The sequence below is a fragment of the Lemur catta genome, chromosome 8, assembly GCF_020740605.2.
Source record: "Lemur catta isolate mLemCat1 chromosome 8, mLemCat1.pri, whole genome shotgun sequence".
In the NCBI taxonomy this organism is placed as follows: Eukaryota; Metazoa; Chordata; class Mammalia; order Primates; family Lemuridae; genus Lemur; species Lemur catta.
Window position 1 is genome coordinate 20207422 of NC_059135.1, and position 26605 is coordinate 20234026.

The window sequence follows — 26605 nt, forward strand, 5'->3', positions numbered from 1 at the left end:
TGCCTCCGGGCGGCCCCGCCCCTCTCCCGCCAACTGGAGCGCCACTGTGGCCCCGCCCCTGGGGCCCGCGCGCCGCGGCTTTGGTAAGTTTCAGCTCCAAGCCCTGCCCCAGGCCCCGCCCCTCCGTCCCTAGCACCCAGACTTTGGCGAGTTCCAGCCACCCCGCCCCGCCCCAGGCCCCGCCCCTGGGTCCCGCGGGCCGGGACTTTGGGCCAGTTTCAGCCGCCCGGCCCCGCCCGGTCCCGCGCGCCCCGCCCCCCGGCCGTCCCTCCAGAGACGCGGGAACCGCTGGGTAGGGGTCGTCTCGCTGGCCTGCTGCGTCTTCGTGGTTGTCCGAGTTCTCCCGGCCTCCCGCTCTTCGAGAAGTCTTTCCCGCGACGGCGGGGCGATGCCGGGAAACCGGCAGCCGAGGGTCCGCTCCGGGAACGAGCCTCGTCCCGCGCCCGCCATGGAGCCCGCGGGTCGCGGGGCCTGGGCCCACAGCCGCGCCGCGCTCGGCCGCCTGGAGAAGCTGCTGCGCTGCTCGCGTTGGTAAAGATGGGGCGTCGTGGGGTTGCCGCGAGGGCGGAGGCCTGGGGCGGGGGTCGCCCCGGTCTCGGGGGCGCTGGGGGATCTTCTCTAACCTCCCGTTTCCTCCTGTCACTGCCGCCCGGCAGTCGGGTCGGCGTGCAGAGTTGGTACCTGCCCGAGGATCCCATCCTTGGCCCCCAGTCGCATTCTTTCTGGGCTACTTCCCCGCACCCCCTTGCACCGAGTCCAACTGAAACGGCAGTTTTTGAACTTGAGCGGGCGGAAGAACCGTCTGGGGGTGTGGCCAAAGTGCGCACGCTGGCCCCGCCTCCGGAGTTCGGATCGCCGGGCGCTGGTGGGGAAAGGCCTCCGCGCTCCTACCCGGCCCCGGGTCCTCACGCCGGGGGCGGCGGGGTCGCCCCAGAGGCCCTCCGCGTTAGAAGCAGCTGTCCCTCTTTGCTCAGCTGGCTTTTTTGACATCTTCCCCGTAGCAGCATTTTGGGGTGGGGTGGAGTGTTGGGGACCCTTGTGAGGGGTAGATTGAAGATGGCGGTGTGGTGGATACCGCCAGTTCTATTTCTCATTTTCTTGGTTTGGTCAAAAGACTGGCTAGGGGTTCCAGCTTTTCGAGATTCTGTTTATTATTTTTACCTATTTTCCTTAATGCCGTTACACCGTGGGAATCCTCTTGGGGTTTTCATTTCATCCAAAGACATTATTTTCATGAGTGGTACTTCTTGCTCCTTTTCTTGTATCTCTTTCTAGTATAGAAACCAAGGAAGTTTATAAAACCCAAGAAGGGCTTGTCTCACTTTTCATTTCTTCTAAAAGTATTTATTGCTGTGTGGGCAGCTCAGTATTTCTGCGTCAGGATCACTCTGTCGGGCTTTCTGTTTGTAGCTGTCACAGCCATATTTCTTTTTCTTTTTCTTTCTTTTTTTTTTTTTGAGACAGTCTCAACTCTGTTCCTTGGACTAGAGTGCTGTGGCGTCAGCCTAGCTCCCAGCAACCTCAAACTCCTGGGCTCAAGCGATCCTCCTGCCTCAGCCTCCCGAATATCTGGGACTACAGGCATGCATCACCATGCCCGGCTAATTTTTCTATATATATATTTTTAGCTGTCCATATAATTTCTTTCTATTTTTAGTAGAGACGGGGTCTCCCTCTTGCTCAGGCTGGTCTTCAACTCCTGACCTCGAGAGAGCCTCCTCCCACATCGGCCTCCCAGAGTGCTAGGATTACAGGCATGAGCCACCACGCCCAGCCTCAACCATATTTCTTTTTGGACTTTGTTTTTTTCCGCTCTGATTTCCTACTTGCAGAACTTAGTTACTCCTATGTTGCTTATACACAAAGTGTAAGTAACATAACCACTTTTTCTTTAAAAATGAAAAAGCTTAACTGTCATAGTTTTATTTTACAGAAACTTTTAACATCCGTGACAAAATGACATCATTAGATTCTTTAGACAAGTGACACTTTTGCTAGAACGAGCACAGGAAGACATTTTGAGTTGTGTGTGTATGTTTTCCCATGGCTCATGGGTCATCTGAGCATAAGATTTAAGACTGGTACTCCTATAGTAACAGAAGCAATTAAGTTCACACCTTAATAGTTCAACAAAAGTTAGACATTCACTTGACACATTTCTGTATGAAGGCATAGTGTTTCACTTAGACTGTAAAGTCAGACATCCTGAGTTCAGGTTCCAACTTTGATACTATCTAGTGGGCCAAGTCATTCAACTTCACTGTGCCTCATTTTCCACATATGAGTAATAATGATTAGCTCTTTCTCCTGTAAGGATTTAATAATAAATTTATCGAGTACTTCCAAAGTACTGGTCACTGCTCCAGGTGTTGGGTATTTGTTAGTGAATAAAGCAGAGAAAAATTCTTAAGGAACTTATACAGGAGGGAAGAAACTAAATGAAATTATACAGTGTTAAGTGTGGTTGTCATAGAATAAATGATAAATAATAGGTATCTTATAAAAATACAAAAGAATGTGGTCTCTGCTTGCTAAATGATTTAGAAAAGACAAAATAGGTATTCTGTATGAATAATCTATAGACTATCCTGAAATCTAACAAAGCCAGTTTCAATTTTACCCCCCATCAAATATTTTTCCAGTTTCTTTCTTTTATTTTTCCAGTTTCTTTCTTTTTTTTTATTTATTCCTTTGTGCTCCTTTTTTTTTTTTTTTTGAGACAGTCTCACTCTGTTGCCTGTGCCAGAGTGCCGTGGCGTCAGCCTAGCTCACAGCAACCTCAAACTCCTGGGCTCAAGCGATCCTTCTGCCTCAGTCTCTCGAGTAGCTGGGACTACAGGCATGCGCCACCATGCCCGGCTAATTTTCTGTATATATTTTTAGTTGTCCAGCCAATTTCTTTCTATTTTCAGTAGAGACGGGGTCTCGCTCTTGCTCAGGCTGGTCTCGAACTCCTGAGCTCAAACGATCCACCCGCCTCGGCCTCCCAGAGTGCTAGGATTACAGGAGTTAGCCACCATGCCTGGCCTAGGCCCAGATTTTTAATATGGCTCATCCATTTGGCCAGATGATATTGAATGCCATTGATAATTTTTTAAGTTAATAATTAGCATATGAACAACTGATGGATGAACTCAATCTTAACTCTTTCTTAGAATGCAGATTTTTCACATTGGGCTGTGTGTATTTTTTTCTATCCGGGGTCAGATAGTAAATATTTTAGGCTTTGCTGGCCACAGTTTCTTTTATTTTTGTTTTTTTACCTCCCTTAAAAATGGCCCACAGGCAATCGTTTGCCAAACTCTGTTTAAAAGGTAAAATGTCTTAAGTTTAAAAATCCTTCTTTGCATAAAATTTTATATCGTGGGTTCTAAGATTTAGAAATGCTTTTCTTTCTTAGTGCTCTGCATTGGCACTGTCTGTAGTGAATGAAGCCTGGCCACCTGCACCTTACCCAGGAGAAAACATTGTTTCCACCTCTGCCTTTGCCCTCATAACTGCCTGACATCACTACTGGAAAGGAGCAACTCAGGATGGTGTGCTTCTCACTTTTGCTACTCACCATTCAAAGCAGTGTCATGTTATTTGAAATCGTGTCAGTATATCCTTTTACAGTTTCAAAGTTCTACCCAGTGGGCTAGTGATTACTCCGATTACCCTCTCATTCAGCTGCAGCTGTCATCTATCTCGTGTTCCCAGCTGTCATCTGTCTTGTGTAGCACATTGGATATATTTTGTAGCAAGGCTTACTTGCTGTGAGGGGGGACTGGCTACATAACAGGGCTTCCCTTCTTGACCTTTAACATAAGTACAGCTTCAAGGTGAAGCTGATCAGAGTGTTCAAGAGGCCAGATGTGACATTTGTGTTAGGGCCAAGCCTCACAATTTAAAGATTTGGAAAAAGGGGACAGGAAGACCATATCATTTGAGAGGCTGGCAGAAAGCACAGTGATGTGTTCCTAAAGGAAGCAGGAAATGATAAGAGGAGCTGAAGTGTGAAAGCCCCAGGTGTCATATGACACATTTTTGTGAATTAAAATAATGAGGTACCTCTTGGCCTATTTTGGGGGGTGAGGGTGGGGTTTGGCATCTATGACAATTGTCACGTGGGTCTTTTTAATCAACTTTTAGTAAAAAGTTAAAAAGTAACTCTGTGACTTTTAGGATGAGTGATTTTTTTTCCCCTTGAATTATCTCTTATTTAAAAGGTGATCAAGATTAATTTAGTATTCTTTCATATTTTGAGGAATGTAGCTTCTATAGCTTAGTGGTTAAGAGCATGGATTCTGGAGTCAGACTCTGGCTTCACATCCCAGTTCAGTGGTTTTGGTCAAGTTATTTCATCTTTGTATGCTTCCTTTTCTTTATCTGCAAAATGAGTTAGTAGTAGTTTCTGCCTTACAAGGGGGATTAAATGAGTTGATATTTATAAGATACTTAGAGCAGTGCCTGTTATGTACGAGGTGCTGTATGGATGTTTATGACATAAAGTACAGATTTCCTGACTCCAGCATTCAGCTTTTGCCTTTCTTCATGAGTTTTGCATGTTCAGAGGCATCCTTAAATGGGGTGATTGTTCCTTTCAGTTTGTTCTGATGCTGGTTAGTCATTAGGACAATAAGAAATTACTGAGGCATTGCATTAGCAGAGGAGGGGATGCATTTTCTACTCTTAAGGAACATATGCTTAATTTCAAGGGATAGAAGGTATATTTCAGGGTAAATTACAATGCGGGCCACCTTGGCCAAGGGGATGGTGATAAGAGTTCTTGGGTGGGGCCCCATGACAGCTTCATGGACTTTTGAACTGGGCCTCAAAATATGGATAGATTTTTAGAAATGGAGCCAGGTAGGGGAACATTAGCAAATAACAGTATACTAAAAAGAATTGTTGAGTAAATGAAGAGTGGGCCAGGTATTAAGACAGGGTCAAAGCAGACAGTAATATTCATTTGGTTCACATAGTTAACTTCGTAAGGAGAGCAACTCATGTAGCTTTCCTGGGACTCTGGTGTCCTCATCTGTAAAGTGAAGAAGATGGACTAGTTGATTTTTTTTTTTAAGACTCCCTCCAGTTTTCAGATTTCATAATTATTAGTGTCCACTGGATGTAAAATATTGTTTAAAACGTTTATTGAAGTATACATACAGACAGAAAAAGGCACAGATTGTTGGTATTCTGCTTGCATCATAACCTACAAATTAGAATCTATTTATTGTGAGATTTAGTTACTTATGTTGTATTTTGATCGATTGATATCTATCTCCTTCGGTTATACTACACATTTACTAAAGAGACAGGTTCACTTTGTAGCCATAATGCCAGACACATAGTTTCTTAGTGTTAAAGGTTAAATTAATGTATGAAAGAATTTAGGTTACGATAAGATCACATTTGAAGGGCCTTTGCAAGTGGTAATACCAGAAGGACCTAGTTAATTTACCTGAATTGCCAAGCATCCACCATAGGTTTCTGAGGTTAATTGCCTGTAGTGAACAGTTACTGAGGCCTCAGGGCAGATGTAGAAGGTACAGGTCTTTCCTTTGGATTTAGAGCTAGAACTACAACATGCACAGTCCCAATACAGGCATACACACAGCTGGTGTTATGTAGGTCTTTGACTGCCAGAGTAACTTACGGGACATATTGAGCTTACTTTATACTGTCCCCCATAACAGAGGCGGTGGCTTTGCAAGTGAAGTTGATATACACTTCTGGGCTCAGAAGAAAGTGGATGGGATGGGAGTGGACATTTGAGAGTCACCTGCATATATATGGTAATTAAGGGCATACTTCTGGGGAATGCATAGGGAAGAAAGTGTAAAGAGAAATGCCTAGGTTTGAGCCTTGAGACTCAACATTTACATTTCAGGTAGAAGAGGAAGCTTTGAAGGACAGAGGAAGATCACCAGTTACTTACATATTGTTTTGCTTTGGAAGAAAGGAAATAGAAGACATAATAACCAACTCTGAGTTGTGTATACATGATATTCTCTTTGACTTATCTGTCTCTTATAGTAGATTCTATTATAATTAGTCATTAATAGACTGGCTGGGCGCGGTGGCTCACGCCTGTAATCCTAGCACTCTGGGAGGCCGAGGCAGGTGGATCCTTTGAGCTCAGGAGTTTGAGACCAGCCTGAGCAAGAGCGAGACCCGTCTCTACTAAAAATAGAAAGAAATTAGCTGGACAACTAAAAATATATAGAAAAAAATTGGCTGGGCATGGTGGCGCATGCCTGTAGTCCCAGCTCCTCGGGAGGCTGAGGCAGAAGGATTACTTGAGCCAGGAGTTTGAGGTTGCTGTGAGCTAGGCTGGCGCCATGGCACTCTAGCCCGGGCAACAAAGTGAGACTCTGTCTCAAAAAAAAATAAAAAAAAAGGACAGTTCTATTGCCCATTTGACTTTTGGATTATTTGACTTATTCATTCAATATTTCTTGACACTAAACAGACATGATTTTTTATTTTCCCCATGTGATTTACTTGAATCTGGCATACAAAATAACAATACACAATAAGATGCTTCCATGTCATCCATATACTGTATTTGTTAAACACTTAGTTTATGTATTCTGAAGATAAACACAACAGGTTGTTTAACTGGCTTGGAAAGCCCATGCATTTTGATGTTAAACATGTTGGCCCACAACTTAAAAATAGTTTCTATTTTTAAGAGGTAAGAGCACTGTGGGAACTGTCCTTCCTAATATTGAATAGCGGTTGATATCTCATGGAAGCTTAGGAAAGCCATTCAGTTAAGAAATAGATCTGTCTCAGTATTGTAATCTCAACTGAATTTGCTTTCCTTTTTTTCTTTGCAAAGAAAATTTTATATCAATAGGATTTTTTTTTTAAATTGTTTGTTCTCACTACATAGTTTTTCTCTAAGTTATGATCTTCTGACAGCACCAGCCTTTCCAAATCAACTATATGTCAGGTTAACAGAAGTATGACTACAGTCAGGGACAAAGTAGAGTAGCTGAATTTTCAAGGTACAGAAATCCTGTTACCATGCAAATGTCTTTTCTTATTCATCTGGATTTTTTTTCTTTTTAATATATATGTATATCAAACAGAAAATAGGGTAAGGATAAAATGGAATTGTTAATACAAATACATTTTTGTATATAGTCTTTCATTTGGTTCGTTCATTGAGGATTTATTGAAATCCCACTGTTCATATAGCACCATGCTGGGTTAGTAATGGTAGGTTGGGGAGCTCAGAAAAAATGAAAGGCCAGATTTTTCATCTATAGAGTTATAGTCTATTTGGAAACAAGAAAAATAGAGAATCAGGCAGTTAAAATACAGACACTCCTCAACGTATGGTGAAATTACATCGTGATAAACCTGTTGTAAGTTAAAAATATTATGTCAAAAATGCATTTAATACTCCTAACCTACTGACTGTCATAGCCTAGCCTAGCCTACCTTAAACGTGCTCAGAACATTACATTAACCTACAGTTGGGCCAAATCATCTAACACAAAGCCAATTTTATAATATAGTGTTGAATATCTCATGTGATTTATTGAATATTGTACTGAAGGTGAAAAACAAGATGGTTTGCTGCTGTTGCCCAGCATCATACCGCATGTTTCTAGCCTGGGAAAAGACCAAAATTTGAAGTATGGTTTCTCTTGAGTATGTTAACATTTGTTGAAAAATTGTAAGTAGAACCATAGTAAGTTGAGGACCGTCTGTACAATATATAATATTTACCTTTCAACATTGAATTCCAGAGCCCCAGGTAGATGCCATCTCTCTTCTTTGGAACTTCAGACCATTTGGTATGTCTCTTGAGTCATATATTAATTTGGTTGATATGATTACTCTTCTAGATTATAAGCCCCTTAGGAAAGAGCAGAACACAGTCAACTTTGTGTTCTTTTCATGTCTGGTGCATAGTGTGGATTTGCATAAGTGATGGCATGGAGGCTAAAATCCAAGAATTCCCATGCCAATTTGTTTAGTATCATATTATACCACCTGGAACAGCATTTGGATAATATGTTGGGCTTGAATAGTTGTTAGGGGAGGAGGGAAGTATATTCCAGGCTGGGGAAAACAGTCTGAGCAAAGTCAGTAGGGTCAGAGTTGGACATTGGCTTTTTGAGAATCTTTATGGGCACCAGCCTGACCAGAGCAGAGTTTTGTTGAGGAGAAATGAGACAAAAAGTTGCACGGCTTGGGGTTTACCAGATTGTAAAGAACTTTTTAATATTAAATTTTTAAAAACTGAAAATAATACAGACATATGTGAAAAGAATTAAAATACTAACATGGTATATGGCTATTAAGTATTTGTTAAATGAATGACAGATAAGTCTGAATCCTCTTCTTGAAGAACTCATAATTATCAATTTCCTGTGTGTCCGTTAAGAGGTTCTCTATGTGGATGTAAGCGTTATGTACCTCTGAGAGGATACGATACATCGTGTAAATATGATTTATTTAACTATTTCCTTATTGGTAAAAATTGAGGTTGTTTCCAGTCTTTTTCTGTAACAAGCAGTGCTGGAGTGAATATCCTTGTTAAATGTCTTCACATTTATTTACAATGGTTTTAAATTATTTAAAATAATTATATGTGAATATAGTTGACAAAATCAATAGGACAAAGACTATAATGAAAGCATTCTTTATCCCTCATCACTCCTGAGTTTTATGTTCTAGTTACAACCTCTTTCATCTTCTTTAGTTTTTCAAGCATTTACTTATATTTCTAAATAATATGTTTGTATTGCTATTTCTTGATTTTTTTCCCATTCTGGAGATTATTTATTAACTTTCTTACTTCCTGCTCTTAAAAATGATTTTCCTTATTACCTATTATCTATTAACTTTGAATTATGGAAGTTGAGTGGTTATAGAAATTCTACATACAAAATAATTTTCAGTTATTGAAGGCTTTGCTCAACAGTTCTGTAGCATCCCTTATTACCCTTGAGAAGTCTTATGCTGTTCTGATTACTTTTTAAAAAATATATATAACATTTTAATTTTAGTCTCTGGAAGCTTTTAGAATCTTTGGTGTTTTGAAGTTTCATTTTCGCAAGTGTCTAGTATATCTGAAGAATAAATTCCTGGCAGTGGAATAGTTGCATTAAAGTTGGGTCTCTTTAAAATTTTTTAGATATCTCCTAATTATAATAAGATTCTTTTTTTTAAACTATGGGGTCTTGCTGTGTTGCCCAGTCTGGAGCATAGTGGCTATTTATAGTCTCAATCATACCACACTATGGCCTCAAACTCTTGGGCTGAAGTGATTCTACTGCCTCAGCCTCCCAAGTAGCTGGGACTGTAAGCACATGATACCACGCCCAGCTAAGAATTCTTTCATTCCAGGGTATCTTTTCAGCTAAGCTCTGCCATTCTCAGAGAGTCTGGCTTTGGCACAGATTAGTGCCACCCTCTGTGCAATGTATTTGGCCCTTTGAGCTCTTCCATTGAAGTTTGAAGTTGGCACTACCCCCCCATCTTGGTTCACTTGCTCCCCTCCCTCACCCCTCCCCCAGTACACACACATGCACATACTTCACATTTCTAGTGTCTTTTTCATCTATGAATGACAGCAAAAATATATTCTAGCTCATTCATTAGAATAATTAGTATAGCGGATCAATTATTCATAAATATTAAACCATCGCAAATTACATGATATTTAATAGCATCTTATTGCTAGGGTGAAAGGTAGGAACTATAGGTAAAGAGTTCAGAGCCATCTTAGAAAGGAAATTTAAAGTTTAGAAACTGAATCAAGGCATTGAGTCATGTATTGCCAGAGAAAGCCAGAAGGCTATGGGCTGCCTCCTGGGGGGTACGCCTACATTCAAAGGTAGGAAAAGGAAAAACAGCTAAGGAGAGGCTGGAATAGGTAGATCAGTGTGCTATAAGAATATTACAAGTCAGTGGAAAGAAAGGTTTTAGGAAAGAAGGTGAAGTCAGTGCTATTTCACAGAGCGGTCAGGGAGAATGAGAACCAAAAATGTTTTGGAGAGCAGTTTCAGCAGAGTGGTGGCAGTTAAAGCTGGGAAGGTAAGGAGATGGAGTTAACTGGTAGAGAGCACTTACTTAAGAACTTTTACCTGTTTAAGAAAGGGGAGAGACAGGGAAGAAGGTAGATAGGAAAGTAGAATCAAAAGAGTTTCTTTTAGGTTAAAGGCAAGATTACCTGTGCATGTATAGATGCAAATGGAAGAAAAAAGGCAAGAAAGGATGAGAATTGAGTACTTTAGGAGCCAGGGAAGATATGGGAGCTGGAGACAAAACAGCACATTCTTACGGAAGAATACTGAAGGAAATCTTTTCCTCTGAGACTGTAAGGAGGGGTAAGATTACTGGTGAAGAGGCAGGAATATATTTAGGTGGTGAAAAGCTCATACCATTCAGCTCCAGTAAGGTAAATGAGATTTAGGAGCATGGAGATTGTTTTGAATAGCCATCTGTTCATTTAGTTGTTTGCTCAAGGAGCAACTAATGCATTACTTTGGTAGAGAGATTAATACAAAGATGATGAAGCTACCAAATAAATTTAAGAGACTAATTTGTACATCTTTCTTGTTATAGTGGTGGTTCCCTGGCCTGAGCAAGCAAGGGAGAAATGGACCCTGAGGCCTGGATAGCATTATAGAGTGGCACCCATGAGTGTCTGAGAGGTCAGCTGAATTGGGGTGAAGATGGCTCTGAGGTACTTAACTCTGGCTGGATAGGGAATCCAAACAGAACTGAATGGGGCCCTCTCAAGGTGGAGAGCAACCTGAAGGTGGAGGTTTGGCCAGGGGGATGCAATAAAAGAGAAAGGAAGGATACTGTGATGGGAGGAGGTGAGATAAGACCACTTTTGAGATCTTAGAGGCAGAGCTTTCAGTGAAGTAGAATTCAATACACTTGATTGGGGAAGAGAAGGTTAGGTTTGGTAGGTCAAATAATGAACAAAAGTTATAAGGCCAGCATGAATGTTAAGAGAGATCATCTTAATTGTCAGAATAAAGAGTTGTATTTTTATGAGTATGTTCTATGTAGTGTGATAGGAAAATCAAATATGGTGAGTTTTTAGAAAGTAATGGGTTTTATAATGTCAGTGAGCACCATTTTCAGTATCTTGAGAATAACATTGTAGGTGTGGACTGTTTTTAGCACTCTTTCTGAAAAGCTCAATTTCACTTTAATGTTCATATCTATTAAAATGTGCAGTGCAATACTTTTGATCTTTCAAAAAAATGTGGAGAACTATTTTTATTGATATGTGGTATGTGTACAGAGGTAATTGGATAATAATGCTGTAAATTCCTAAAGGTCCTAGGGTTAGTGTAATAAACCAGGCACAAAAAATGCTCTTCCTTTATGAGACTTTACTTCTCTGCTTTCCTCTGGCTACATTATCCACTGAGTATGGTGACTTAATGTGTGTTTATTATAAGTAAGTACCATTATCTTCTTAGGACTATCAAATGTAACAGGTATTTTGATGGACAACATTGGGCATATTTTGTTTATGTCTCTCTTCCTTCAGTGCAGTGAATCTCATTCAGTCTGCAGACTGCCAGCTTGTTGATTTCTATTTGCAGTTGCTTAAAGGACAAAACAATCAACTTTCTGTGAACTGAAAGAATGGCTGTATTTTTGACAAAACATCTGTGGAAAATAGATGGCTACTTAACAATAGCAAGAAACATATGCTTTCTTATGGGAAACCATGGATTCTTATGGTCAGGGTGACCATATGTCCTCGTTTGCCTGGGGTAGTGCTGATTTACACCTGTGGTCCCAGTATCCCGTTAAGCTATCACCCCCCTTCATTCTCCAAAGTGTTCTCAATTGGATAATACATTATATAGTCATTCATCTTGTGGATCATATTTTGAGATATATGGTCTACACTTTGAATCATTGGGGTGGGGAACCTGCACCCTTGGAGCCACACGTGGCCTTCTGGATCCAAAAGTATGGCCTTTTGACTGAATTCAAATTTTGCAGAACAGATCATTTTAATAAAGGGACTGAGTTGTTCCTTTTTCCAACTAACCAGCACCCAGCAAATACATTATAAAATGTATTATAACTTGTACTGAGTTTGGTAGTTGCTATTTAAATTCTGCAGGTGTTATGATACAGTATTTAACCAAAGAGTAACAGCCTTTCAAATGAATGCATCCTTGATATCTTCTGCTTTGAGAAAGAGAGAAATATGGTGTGTTGGGCCTTGGATTTGTGAAATGTTGGACATGAAATGTTTATCTAACAATGACCTTAGACTTTATTGTTTTCATTTTTTCAAACAGCGCTAATATTCTGAGGGATCCTGTGTGCTTAGGAGGATGTGAACACATCTTTTGTAGGTAAGTAGTCATGGCTTGAGATATATACACACACACACATATGTAGTGCAGCTATGTTTTTTACTTGATAACAACATATAATCATGTTGATAATAGTACTTCATATTTGTGTAACTTTCATAGTCTGCAAAGTAACTTACTGTACATTGTCTCATTTTTATCGTTATAACTGTCTTAATTTACAAATAAGGAAATCAAAACTTAAAGAGGATGACTTTTTCAGAGTTACAAAGCTTAGTAAGTAGTTTTGCTAAGTTTGGGGGAAAAAGGTAATGTCTTCTATGTATTAAATAATTCAAATATGTCTTTTTATTTTCCAGTTAAGTTTTGAATCTAAACTTTCAAAATTATGAAAATTTAGTTCTGACAGTTTTCATACTAGTTTTCTAGGGCTGCCTTAACAAAGAACTAAAAACTGGGTGGCTTGGAACAAGGGAACTGTATTATCTCACAGTTCTGGAAACTAGAAGTCCGAGATCAAGAAGTTGGCAGGGTTGGTCCCTTCTGAGGGCTATGAGGCAGGATCTGCTCCATGTCTCCCTCCTAGCTTCTAGTGGGTTGCTGCAATCTTTGCCATTTCTTGGCTTGTAGATACATCACTCTGATCTTTGCTTTCATGTTCACATGGCATTCTCCTTTGTGGGCGTGTTTGTCTCTATGTCCAAATTTCTCCATTTTATAATGCCAGTTATATGGGATTAGGCCTCACCCTAATGCTCTCATATTAACTCCATCATCTACAAAGACCCGGTTTCCAAATTCGGTCATATTCACAGGTACTGGGGGGGTTAAGACTTCAACATCTTTTCAGGGGACACAGTTTAAGGTACTGTGAAGTTATTATTTATTTATTTTGAGACAACGTCTTGCTCTGTTGCCCTGGGTAGAGTGCAATGGTGTCATTGTAGCTCACTGCAACCTCAAACTCCTGGGCTCAGGTGATCCTCTTGCCTCAGCCTCCTAAGTATCTGGGACTACAGGCGTGCGCCACCTACCCTGGCTAATTTTTCTATTTTTTTGTAGAGGTGAGTCTTGGTCTTGCTCAGGCTGGTCTCAAGCTCCTGAGCTTGAGCAATCCTCTCTCCTCAGCCTCGCAGAGTGCTAGGATTACAGGCATGAGCCACCATGCCCAGCAAGCTATTGTGAAATTAGATTCATGTGAAAGCCTTGTCTTACAGATTTTCGTCTCATCCCGTTTCTTATTCAGGAGAAATCAGTTGAGGGATTTGGTTTAATCGTCTATGAGACAGAGTTCATGTAGCCTCCTTTGAATTGATCTTTTAATTATTTCAAGTTATGAGTATGTGACTGACATGAGCAAACTGATGAAATTTGAGCATATGTGAAAATAATCTAGTGTATGACTTCAGAGGGCTGAGGAAGTGTGAGGCAGTTATGCTTGGGGTCCTAATTTTGTTTCTAGAAACATAGATGTGTTACAGGGGGCATATCCAGCAGGAGGATGGCATAGGAAGTTGTACTTGTTGCCTACCTGATATCCCTAGATGATGAAAAGGCATTTCAAACTTGATATGTTCAGAGCAGATCTCTTGATTGTCCTCCTTTCAACCTGTTCCTGCCTGGGTCATCTTCATCACAACGAATGGTACCACTGACTACTAAACTGCTTATCCCACATCACTACGTTCTGTCAGTTCCACCTCAGAATGTGCCCTGAATCATGAATTTTTCTCCTTTTTTTGTACTTTGCTACTGTTTATATTTTGGTCCAAGCCACCGTTGTATTATTTCTCCTCAGGTTCATAACTGGTTTCTCTTTTATGGCATTATCACCCCTTCCCCATTTTCTGCATTCTTAACGCGGTGTTCTTTTAAAAATATGAATCATATCCATATCATTACCCTGTGTAAAACTCTTCAGTGGCTTCCTGTTAGAATAAAATCCGTGTTCTGCACTCTGGTCCATAGGACTGTACAGGACCTAGATCCCACCTCCCTCTCGGATGGGACCTCACTTCCTTCTGGCTCACACTGTTCAGCACCTTCTCCTTACCGACCCCTAAACATACCAACTCACTCCTGCCCCAGGACTTTTGCACTTGCTAGTTCTTCCATGTGGAATGTTCTTTGCTAGATTTTTGTGAGGCTGAGTTTTCATCAGTTAAATTTCAGCTGAGATGTCACTGCTTCCATAATGCCTCCCATTCCCTTATGAAATGTTGCCCACTCCTCCACTCTTGTAGCAAGCAGATGTGTTGTTTCAGCTGATGCATGATGGGTATGCTCATTGTATACAGTAGGTCATTGACAAAGCTGCTAGATCATAACCAACTCCATGAAACTGTATACAGTGTGTGTGTGTTGGGGGGAATCTGTACCTTTAATCAGATTCTAAAGGCCTCTGTGACTTAAAATGGCCAATAAAAGATTGAGAGGCGTGAGAACATCTTAAAAGAGAAAATGATCATGTTTATATGACATGATAGGAGAGAATCCACTCAGTGGAGTTTTGATTCATTTTGATTATATGATGCCAAGAATTAGGGCAGTTTATATTTTAAAGTTTTATATAAATTAAAGTTTATATTCTTTGCTAGTTTTGAGTTATATGAAACTGCTGAGCAATGAGGTTTTGAAAGTGATTTTCACATAGCTCAGTCCAATTGAAACGTAGAGGTGGGAGCAGGGTCGAGAGACACGGATTTTCACATCATAGCCAGTGTTGTGGTAGTTTCCAGGTACTTTGATGCCAATCCCTGATAACAGTAGTCCATGTACTCTAATATATAATTTATTTAAGACATATGGCAGGGGTACTCAAATATTTTGATCTCAGACCACTTTAATCTCTTCAAAATTAAGGACCATAACAAGCTTTTGTTTATGTGTATGTGTATAATATTTACTATATAAAACTGAGACTTGTAAAAAATACTAATTCGTTTAAAAACAATAAATCCTAACCTACTAACATAAATAACACCTTTTTTAGGAAAATAACAATTTTACAAACCAAAGAAAAAATAGGAAGAGTGACACTGTTTTACATTTTTGCAAATCTCTAATGTCTCACCGAATAGAAGACAACTAGATTTTCATATCTGCTTCTGTACTCCATCTGTTGTGGTATGTTTTGATTGAAGTATGTGAAGAAAATCTGGCCTTATACATATTTGTAGTTGGAAAAAAGAGTCTTTTAATAGCTTTTTTAGATAATTGTGGATATTCTTCCTTGATACTAAACAAAAACTTGACAAGTGCTAGTTTCTTCAGTTCTTCACTGTGGAATCTGAAACTATGTCAATACATTTTTGTACTCTGTTAAAGTTCATTGGTATTTCTATTAATAGCACTTTGGATTGATCTTTATTTCAGCATGATTTTATGACATCACGCATTGGTCATTTGTGAATACTGGCTCACTGAGTTATGCAGATCTATTGAGAAATGACATATTTCTCCAGAATTCTGGATTAATGTGTATATAAAATATACACTATATAAATTATATAAAATATACACATTATATAAAATAAGTTGAGAAATGTTATAGAACAAACATAGAATGTATAAAATAGACTAATCTGAATACTAGTGGAGTGCTGGGCAAGTGACTTAACTAACTGGATCTCATTTTCTTCATCTGAAAATGAGGTGGTAGCTCTTGATAAGTAGATTTCAGGTTGTATTTTACTAGTATTTCTCAAATAATTAAGTGTTGCACAACAATTGGTGATTTAAATTGTGTGAGTAATCACTTTACTTACTTTTTGTGTGGGGGTTCCAAATTTGAATTCCGTTGCTGAAGAAATTTGACATTTATTGAACTAGATGATCTCAAAGGTCTCTGCCAGCTCTAGTATGGGTTACAGATTCATTTTACAACCCTTTTTGAGTTACTTTGTGTCAGGAATCATGCTAGGAGCCAAGGGTACAAAAGTTAGAAATGCCACAGGTTTTGTCTGAGGATGATTTATGTTGTAAAAATCCTCTGTGTCTATGAAGGAGTGGGTCACATGACAGAGAATGTAGTGCTTAAGGAAGATGTGGCTTTTATCACTTCTACATTACCCAGTCCTGCTAGAACCCATCTGGTGAGACGAAGGAAGGAGTAGATTTATGGGATCCTTATTCTGAAATTCACAGATGAGATTCAGGGGGGATTGTGAACCCCTCCTTTTCACAGGAATATGTATATATTTTCCTCAAATTTGCAAAGGGTTTATAATCCTAAAAGTTAGGAAACCCTTTTTAAGCCCAAGACTTTAACACTTAGACAACCCAGGGTAATTGAGTCTACAGATTATAAAATTGTCTGAAAGAACCCAAGATTTTTTTCTCAAAAACTGCTTTAAAACCTTTAGACACTTGGCCAAAAGCAAAACAAAAGGTTTTTCACAGTGTCTCTAGTAATTTTAGGTGAAGTGGAGTGTTAAGATTTAGGATAGAAAAGGTTGAGATGCGTGGCTGCTAAGCATTAGGTACTATCTCTGTTTACATCTCTTCTGTACTCTCAACCCTTAGAAGCTATAGATTAATTTATTTGCAGGCAAAAATTTCGCACACTAATGTCAGGCTAAGTAAAGTCTCTTCATAGCAAATTACATCAGCAACTTTAGATTTAGATTTTATATGTGTGTATCACACTCTGAATAAAATATACCATTTTAACAAGTATTTTATAATTGACCATTGTATGTTAAAACAACCTCTGCTCCATTTACTTCTGTTCAAACTCTTATTTATTGTTAATTTTTTGGAATTCAGATTCTGCAGAATGGTTTGATATATACTTTTTTTTATTCTTTTTAAGTGATTGTGTAAGTGACTGCATTGGAACCAGATGTCCAGTGTGTCATACCCCAGCCTGGATACAAGATGTGAAGATAAATAGACAACTGGACAGCATGATCCAACTTTGTAGTAAGCTTCGAAATTTGCTACATGACAGGAAACATTCAGGTGAGAAATATCACTGTCTCTCTTAGTTAAATAACTGATGAATTCATATTGATCACATAAAGTATGTAAAAGATCTATCAGGAATTCTGAATAATATATTTCAGATTTTTAAGATCTGTAGTGTTTTGGGTTTTTTTTTAAGAGATGAGGTCTTGCTATGTTGCCCAGGCTGGACTCAGACTCCTGGGCTCAAGGGATCCTCCTGCTTCAGCCGTGCGTGTGCCACCATGCCCAGCTGTTTTTTGGGGGGATCATTTTGAGAAATGATAGGAACTATAGAGATAATTAAGTCTAAGCCCCTTATTTTATAGATGGGAAACTAATGTCCAGAGAGGTTAAGTGATCTCGCCTAGTCACACATGTAGTTAGTACCAGAAACTGGAAAAATAGACTCATTTCTTCTGATTGTAGATCCAGAGATTTTTTTCACTACTTTACACTGTCTGCTTTTTACATTTATGATAATTTCTGTAGAATATATAGGGACTAGTGATTTTGGCCTTAATAGTGCTTAACTCACCTAAATACACTTTCGCAAGATAGAATACAGCGTTCTTCCATGGATCACTTTTCTAGACTGAATTAATTAGATGAGCACATTTTGAAAGAATGAAAATCTAGTATTCATTTTCTTTTCTATTTAAATGGGGTTAATGTTTCTCAAATTGTTCTTACACTCCATGTATTAACTATGTATCTTCCCTTGTGCTTTCTGCTTAGAACTAATTAGCTGTGGAAAGAAAGTAAAGTGTTTTGAATCTTCATAATTGGATATTGGAATTGTCTTTTTATTGACCAGATCAGGTCATTTCAGTGTGTGTTTATAAGAGAGCCTTTTCTTGACTGGCAAGATGCCATGGATGATTGATAATGCTCACATGAAATTGTTGCATTTCTGTTTTTAAATCTTTTGTTCTTAGACTTCTGATGGGCTGTGTTACTATCAGCTCTTAAAGATGAAGTTCATTGTACAAAATAAAGAAACTAGGCAAATACTTTGAGTCTTAATCGACCTTTTAAGAAGTAGAATTTAAACCATAATCTACCTGTTAAGTTTTCTTCATCTGGTTATCTGGATCATTGTATTAGACTTCATTCTTTTATGATAAAATGTGCTATAGTGCTAAAGTTTTACTTATTTTCTGATGTAATAATACACATTTTTTTCCCCAGCTTTTTTTTTTTTTTATTTCAGCTTATTATGGGGATACAAAAGCTCAGGTTATGTATATTGCCCATGCCCCCCCCATGCCCCCGAGTCAGAGCTTCAACCGTGTCCATTCCCCAGACAGTGCACTCATCATGTAGGTGTACACCTATCCCCTCCCCCCACCCCCCACATCTGTCCGACACCCAATTGGTGTTATTCCCAAATGTGCACTTATGTGATGATCAAGGAAACCAATTTGCTGGTGAGTACATGTGGTGCTTATTTTTCCATTCTTGGAATACTTCACTTAATAGAATGGGTTCCAACTCTCTCCAGGAGAACAGAAGAGATTCTATATCACCGTTATTTCTTATAGCTGAGTAATACTCCATGGTATACATATAATGCATTTTACTAATCCACTCATGTACATATTTTTAAAGGTGCTTACCTTTAAAAAATAATATTGTGGTTGTAAATCTCTTGAAGAAAAAAATGAGAAGTTTTGTCATTGGTGCATCTGAACTCTTCTTATTCAAAGGCAGTACTCACACTGTTTATTTTCTAGTTGGAAAGACTGATGTGTGTCTGGCTTGCTCCTCCCATGTAGATACCGTGAATTAATGCAGGGTTTCTTAATCAAGGGTCCATGTATCCTTGGCAGTGTTCAGAGTTGGAGTGAGGAAGGATCAGTGAGCCTCTGTGTATGAAAGTGCCTTTCCTTAGATTCTCAGAGGTGTGTTGTCTGCTAGGATTATTGGCCATGCATTGAAATTTGGGGTGCTGCTTTGAAATTTGTGGCTGTCATAGTATTTTTATTTGATTCCTCTCCAGTTGCTGTATAGTAATGTATTCATATGGTAGAGCTGCTATAACAAAGTATCACAAATTGAGCAGTCCCCAACCTTTTTGGCACAAGGGATCGGTTTCATGGAAGATAGTTTTTCCAGGGACAGGTTATGGGGTGGGCAGGCTGGTGGGGGGAGGTGTTGCTCAGGTGGTGATGTGAACGATGGGGAATGGCTGTAAATACAGATGCAGCTTCCCTTGCCCGCACCACTCACCTCCTGGTGTGCTGCCTGGTTCCTAAGTGTCATGGAAGACAATTTCTACACAAAGGGGATGGTGGGTGGGGGAGAGGCAGAGCCTGGTTCCTAACGGGCCGCAGACTGGTACCAGTTGGCAGCCTGGGGGTTGGGGACCACAGGCTTAAACAGCAGAGTATAGTTTGACAGTTTGGAGAATAGAAGTCTGAGATCAAAGTGTGTTGAAGGTTAATTCCCTCTTGAGATCTGTGAGAGAGAATCTGTTCCAGGCCTGTCTTCTTGGCTTGTAGATGGCCATCTTGATGTTCACATGGTGTTCTCCTTGTATGTGTGTTTTTTTCAGATTTCCCCTTTTAAGAAAGGACACCAGTCATATTGCATTAGGGGCCCATATTACTTCAGTATCACCTCATCTTAACAATTACATCTACAATGACCCTATTTCCAAATAAGGTCACATTCTGAGGGTACTGGGTGTTAGGACTTCAGCATATGAATTTGGGTGGGGGAGGGACACAATCTAACCCATAACAAGTAATGTGACATTTTTAATGGGGGTAAAGGGGGAGCAGGGTAACTTGATGGGTTAACTAACCCTTGATGGATTAACTGCTCTCAATTATGGCATACCATGGGATTCAACAAAAGAAATATAGACTCCTCTTCCAGAAATTCTACTCTAGTTAGTGATGTTTGAATTATTAGTATAGTTTTCATATTTTGGAGACCATGGAAATATGAATTGCCTTCATATTTCATCATTAAAGAAGATATTTAGGAAAACTGAGTTTAGAACAAGTTTCTGGGTGGGACCTTAGGCCTTTTAGAATCCTGTCTTTCTCATCTAAGTAGAGTTGGAGATTGGAGAGAGAATTACGGTGATTCATTTTCCAAAGGCCATATTGTGTTTGTTTTCCTTATTGCAATGAATAATAGTTATTAATACTTTAATTCTTCCCAGACTTAAGCAGTACTGCTTTCAACATGACTTATATTAAGACGAGTTGAAATTTCACTTTTAGATAACATATAATTAGAATTTTAGGAGCTAGAAGGTCATCTTTAATCCCCTTATTCTGTGAGGAAATTGAGGATCCAGGTTACATAGGACATCATGTTATAAGTTTCTTATTGTTTTTTCGTTTAGAACAATGTTTTCATTGGAACTGTAGATATTCATTACATTTGTTGAATTGAGTTGGATAAAAATTGACAGTGCTAAGACTAATTCATATCCTAGAAACTAAACTTAAAATAATTTTAAAACAAATTCTTAAAGTTTGGTTTAAATAATTTATTTTATAATGTTAACATCCTCCTTTGCTACCTTGCTACAAAATGACAATAAATCTATAGTGCAAATGTACTGAAATATAACTTCTACCCAGATCTGTCATTTCCATGGTGCAAAGCTTTTTCTACTTTAAGTTAAATTGTCACCAACTTTTTCTCCCGAAGTCCTCCCAAAACAAACTAGCCTTGAAGGGCACTTGGGAATTTTTTTTCTGGAGCTTTCTCTTTGTTTCTTTATAGTTTATTCAGTATATTTTATGTAGTACTTTGTGTTAGTTTATTATCTAGTAAGTACTTCTAAAACTAAAATAGTATAAAGTGAACTATATAATAGGTAGAAGGAACCAATAGTTGGGTACAAATGATGGTTGATCCTCTTAATAATGAGGAGATTGGAAAATCATCTCATTGTAAGATAAGGTCATTCGATTAAGTGATTCCCTAAAGTCAAGCTCCAAAATTGTATGATTCTGTTAAATGGTCATGTGCTGAAGATGATGAATTAAGTGGAATGGTTAAACATCGCCCACGTTTTATCTATCTTTTTAAAAACTCTGTAGTTCACAATTTATCTTTCAAATGAACCTGTTACTTGCATTTACTATAAAATATGTAATTACTGTAATTAAGGTGGGTAATTAGGAAGAACTTGTCAAATTGTGGACATGGTGTATGGTGTACTGGAGATAAAGAAGCCTGATTTATAGTAATACTTTCTAAAATGAGCTTCTAAATACTTGAACAGATTTTTCTCGGTTCAGTGTACTTTAAAGAGAAGAAATTTATCTGTCAAATTTTGCTGACAACCATTTATGGATAATTTTACCTTATTCTTTATAACATAATCTTCTTTCTGCTAATAGAGTTAAATTTAAAAGTTTTTATGTTCTTTTAAACCCCATGATATTAAATCAGACCTTGCAGGTGCTGGTCAGGTTCTGTGAAACATGTTGGTGTTGTTGACATTAAGAAAAATACTTTGATTACGTTTTTATAGGATCACAATTTCCCTTTCTGTTTTCTGGTTTAGAGAAAGATGCTGGTCTTTCTGTAATGATTACATAGTGTTTCATATATGCTATGACTTTTTTATAATAGATGAAGATGAGTGTTTGAATAACTGTGTTGCTGTTCTTTTTTTAAATAGAACTAAATACTTCTTAATTTACAAAATAATCATTCTTCAGTGAAGGCGTTAATGTTGCACAGATGGTAGCAGAATACTTTCCTTTGATTTTTAATAAGGGACTAGTTTGTTAAAGAGATTTCTCAACTTCTGTTGTGAAACCTATAATAGAGAATAATTTGAAAGGCACACAATGTACATCATTATAATCCTTTGATGTAGATTAATGATAGCTAAATCACATTTTCTAATTGTCTCTCTTTTCTATAGTTTATTATTAAATTTTGAGAAAAAACTTGGCTAAGCAGCTCCTTAGTAACATGTGCATCCTTGTTCCTCGATATTTTGTGGTATACTCAAATATTTAAATTCAGAGAATGGAATTTTTCTAAATGTTATCATTAAGAAATTTACTATGTGGAGGAAGGACCAATATTTTTCTTCATGAAATGAATATGATAATTTATCATGCTGAGAAGCATTCACCCATAAAATCTATTGTAGCTGTTAATAGTATGATTTATGTTCCAGCAGTAGAGTTGTTTTTCTTTTTACAGTTTTATCTTAGATATGCTGCATAAAATTCAGAATTTACAATCATGTTTGCTGTTGTGGTCCTTGCTTAGTTATGCCAAGATACATAATTAAAATTATCTTGAGTAAAGTTATTATTACTGGATGAATAGTAAAATTGTGTACATATCAATTATACGGGTATGTACTCTCTTCATTTACTTCTTTATAAGTTAGGAAATAGGTACACCTGAGTATGAAATTTGTTGTCTTTTTAGATTTAGGTTTTTTAGTCGATTGAGTGTGTTGCTAATACATATAAGCCTTAATTTTCCTTTAAATGCCCAATTCTACATTTTTCAAGTTTTATAAACATGGGCAACTTCAGGATTTGACTTGGTTTTAATTGAAAATGTCATCATCTGTGTTTAAAATAAATCTTCAAAAAAATCAAATACAAGTTTTTACAGACTACTAGAGGATTAACCTTTAAATCTTTGTAATCCTGAGTCTTTCTTAAGAAGTAATCCTGGTAACATTTCATTTTGACCTTTCCTCTAGACTTGAGATTTTATCAAAAATGACTTGGTTTTGAAATCTACTTATCACTGCAAAGAAAAGGCCTTGTTGAATTTAGATGTAAAGTTTCTGTGTGAGTGGATACCTCATTCTGATTGTTTTGATTTCTAAGATCCTGCCTTAATAACACTTTGTGGACCAGGTGATATTCAGCTATGACATAGAAAGGGTATGTGTAGGAAGGTCTGCTCTTGTTGCTGGGATTATTGGTACTGCCTTTCAGTGTAATGTTTCTGTTTCACCAGGAGGAAGTGATGGCTCTTTGGAGTACAGTATAGTTGGAATTCTTTTGCTAGGCAGGCATCATTTCTGAAATTTCTAAAGTTAAATACTAATTATTTATTTTTCAAAACCTACTATTTCCATTTCTTCTTACCTGCTTAAGGTATTGTTTTTTATCTGGTAGGCATGTTTATAAAGATAGGACTTTTGTACTCAAGAAATATGAGGTGAAAGAATAGGCAAAAGTGATTATTAACTTTAGAGAATTGAGATCTTTGTTAACAATCTTTTGTTGTATTGATAATTCCATGTAAATTTTATACTTGTCTGTTTTTACAGAAAAGCCTATGGAATTTGCATTGGGATTTTGTTATATCTATAGATTGATTTGAGACAACTGAGTTTTTTTGTTTTTTTTTTTAAGATTCTTTGTAATATTCAACATAGTCAAGTCATCTGTGAATAGATACAATTTTATATCTTCCTTTCTAATCTATACTTTTTATATCTTTTTCTTACCTTGTTGTGCTGGCTAGCACAACATACTTCTAGTATGATATTGAATAGGAGTGGTGAGAGCAGACATCTTTGTCTTGTTCCTAATAAGAGGAACAAGATAATAGTTCCAGTTTTCCACCAGTAATTGTGATACTAGCTGTATTAATTTTTGTAGATGCCCTTCATTGGGTTGAGAAAATTCCCTTCTTCTACTCCTAATTTGTTGGGTCTTATTAAAAAAAAAAAAAAAAAAAAAAAGAATGGATGTTGGATTTTGTCAGATGTTTTTTTCTGTATCTATTGAGAAGATTGCCTAGTTTTCATTTAGTTGGTTGATTATAGTGAGTTATATTGATTTTCAAATATCTTTTTTAAAATTAAATACAGTTAATGTCTACTGCTTATTAAATCCCACATCTGCCTTTTTCTTTTCTTTCTTTATTTTTTGAGTATTTTTTTTCACCATAGCTCTTATCGCCATCTGGCATACTGTATATTTTACTTATTTATTTGCATATTTTGCCTACTCTCTTAAGTTCCATATTTTGTTCTCTCTCAGCTGTATCTCCAGTCTCTAGAACAGTGTCTGGCACAAAGCAGTATTCAGTAAACATTTGTTGAATGAGTCTCTGTCTGCTCTCAGAGAGTTCACACTGTAGGAGCTGAGAAAGAGGTACACAAATAAAGGGTGATACACTTTAGGAGAGCTATAAACAAAATTCTTTGGGAGCTTGAGATGGGAGAGATTAAGTTCATGTAACATTTCTTTTCCTTTTTTCTATCAGATTTGAAAGAAGATACATCTAGGAAAAGTTTATTTAATGATGCAGAAAATAAGAAGAATTCAATAAAAATGTGGTTTAGTCCTCGAAGTAAGAAGGTCCGATATGTTGTAAGTAAAATTTCAGTGCAAACTCAGCCTCAAGTGATGAAAGATGTAAATGCTCAGCAAGCCTCAATGTATGAATTTGTTTCCGCAACTCCTCCTGTAGCTGTTTCTGAGAGGGCTAAAAAGACTTCTAAAAGATCTGAGAAAGAACGAAAAAAGAAAACTGTAGCTGAAATCAACCAAAAATGGAATTTAGAAGCAATAAAAGAAGATGGTGAACTTGACTCCAAAGAGGAGTTTAAGGAAAAGCTGGTGTCCTGTCGCCCACCCTCCGTTATTGCTAGTCACCATAGGGTAAATGGTGAAATAGACTTACTAGCAAGTGGCTCCGTGACAGAGTCTCAATGTCTTGGAAATTTAACCGAAGTCTCTTTACCATTGGCTGAGCAAATAGAGTCTCCAGACACTGAGAGTAGGAATGAAGTAGGGACTCCTGAGGAGAAGGTCTGTGAAAATTATCTTACACCTAAGAAATCTTTGCCATTAGGTCATAATGGAAAACGTGGGTGTCGCAACAGACTTTCCAGTCCCGTTTCTAAGAGATGTAGAAGCCACATTCCGAGCACCAGTCGAGATTTTGTTAAGCAAACTGTGCTCTTAGAAGACAAACCGTCAAGCAAACGTAAAGTTGGTGATACACTGAGGAGGAAAAACAGAACTATATTAGATGAATCCATCACTAGCCTTTCACCAGGTACCCCACCCTCTACATTGAATACTTCAAGTTACAGAAGAATGATGTCTAGTTCCTCAGCAATGAAGCTGTTGCCCAGTAACCTCATGGCTGCGAAGAGAAATCATAGAGGAGAGACTTTGCTGCATATTGCTTCTATTAAGGTAAGAAGCTTCCTCTGAAATGTAATCTTGGGATGAGGCCAACTGTAAAGCCATTTCTTTGGGGTTTGTGGAAAATGGCATAAGATGACTAGGATAATTAATCTACTGTAGATAGTATACTGCCCCTGAACCAGAGAAGCAAAATTCACAGGGACTATGTCTCCATCTCAGTTACAGCAGTGGCCACTGAGTCTGGGAAGCATGATCTTGTGGGAGAAAACCAATATTTGAATATTTCATCTCCTACTTTGCCAAGTGCTTTTGCCTTTGTCTATTTTGTTTAGTTTTCATCATTTTGCCTCCCCATTCTTCCCATGCTTTATCAATGTAGACAATTGGTAAGTTACTGCTGGCAACATATTTTTATCTAGCAAAAGAGCTAAGGACCCTTTGAGAGGGGACAGGCTTCTGGCTTGACTCTCCTAGTGGGCACTGCCAAAATCTGAAAGGTTGAAAGATGTGGTCTCTACATTTCTCCAGTGACCTGGACATTTGACTTACCAGAAATGGCTCCTGTGGGTCACCACAAGGGAGCTGCTCTGGCCCCATAGTCAGCCTTTCCTTGTACTGGCCTGTTCATTGAAGTTAGTTCTCTTTAATTATTGCCTCAACACCTGGGATGTGGCAGTGTTGTTTTGTGGAACCTGGTCCATTTTCTGAACACTTGCAGTGGTTAATCTTTGAAATTGACTCGAGTACTACATATGAAACAAATCAGTAAGCACCATAACTTTATAGACTTTGCTCTGTGATTTCATGCAAGTGTTGTGAAAATATGATATGGTAGACCTTAATACTAAATTAAGATAGCTTTTGTGTTCCCTCAGTGACTTTACAAGGGAAATTCACCCAGGAAATCCTTGGGTCCTTTGGATGGATAGAAAACTTTGGGAAGTCTGGAAGGAACCCCTTGGAGGCCCCCAAACATGAGGCTGATGGGCAACATAAAATATCTGGGAAGATCATAGAGTAGACATTGAGCATGATCCAAGGATTACTATATTTTTGTGTGGCGAAAGGGAAAAGCACAAAATGAGCTTCTCCCAACTGTTAATGTATTTTTTTTTTTCCTTGCTTTTTCCTTGCCTTTCTTCCAAGCTAATGTAGAATAGAGTTGGCCCTCTGTGTCCACAGGTTCTACATTCACGGACTCAACAAATAACAGATTGAAAATATTTAGGAAAA

General features: G+C 38.2%; 1 protein-coding gene across 1 annotated transcript in view; it reads left to right on the forward strand.

The window, feature by feature from the left end:
- The first annotated feature begins 261 nt into the window (after positions 1 to 261).
- Positions 262 to 26605, forward strand: part of BARD1 (BRCA1 associated RING domain 1) — a 76354-nt gene continuing 50010 nt past the window's right edge. The window contains exons 1-4 of the mRNA XM_045559070.1: positions 262 to 531; positions 12288 to 12344; positions 17119 to 17267; positions 24480 to 25420. Coding sequence (XP_045415026.1) covers positions 389 to 531; positions 12288 to 12344; positions 17119 to 17267; positions 24480 to 25420 — 1290 coding nt within the window. The 5' untranslated portion in view covers positions 262 to 388. The remainder of the gene's footprint in view (positions 532 to 12287; positions 12345 to 17118; positions 17268 to 24479; positions 25421 to 26605) is intronic.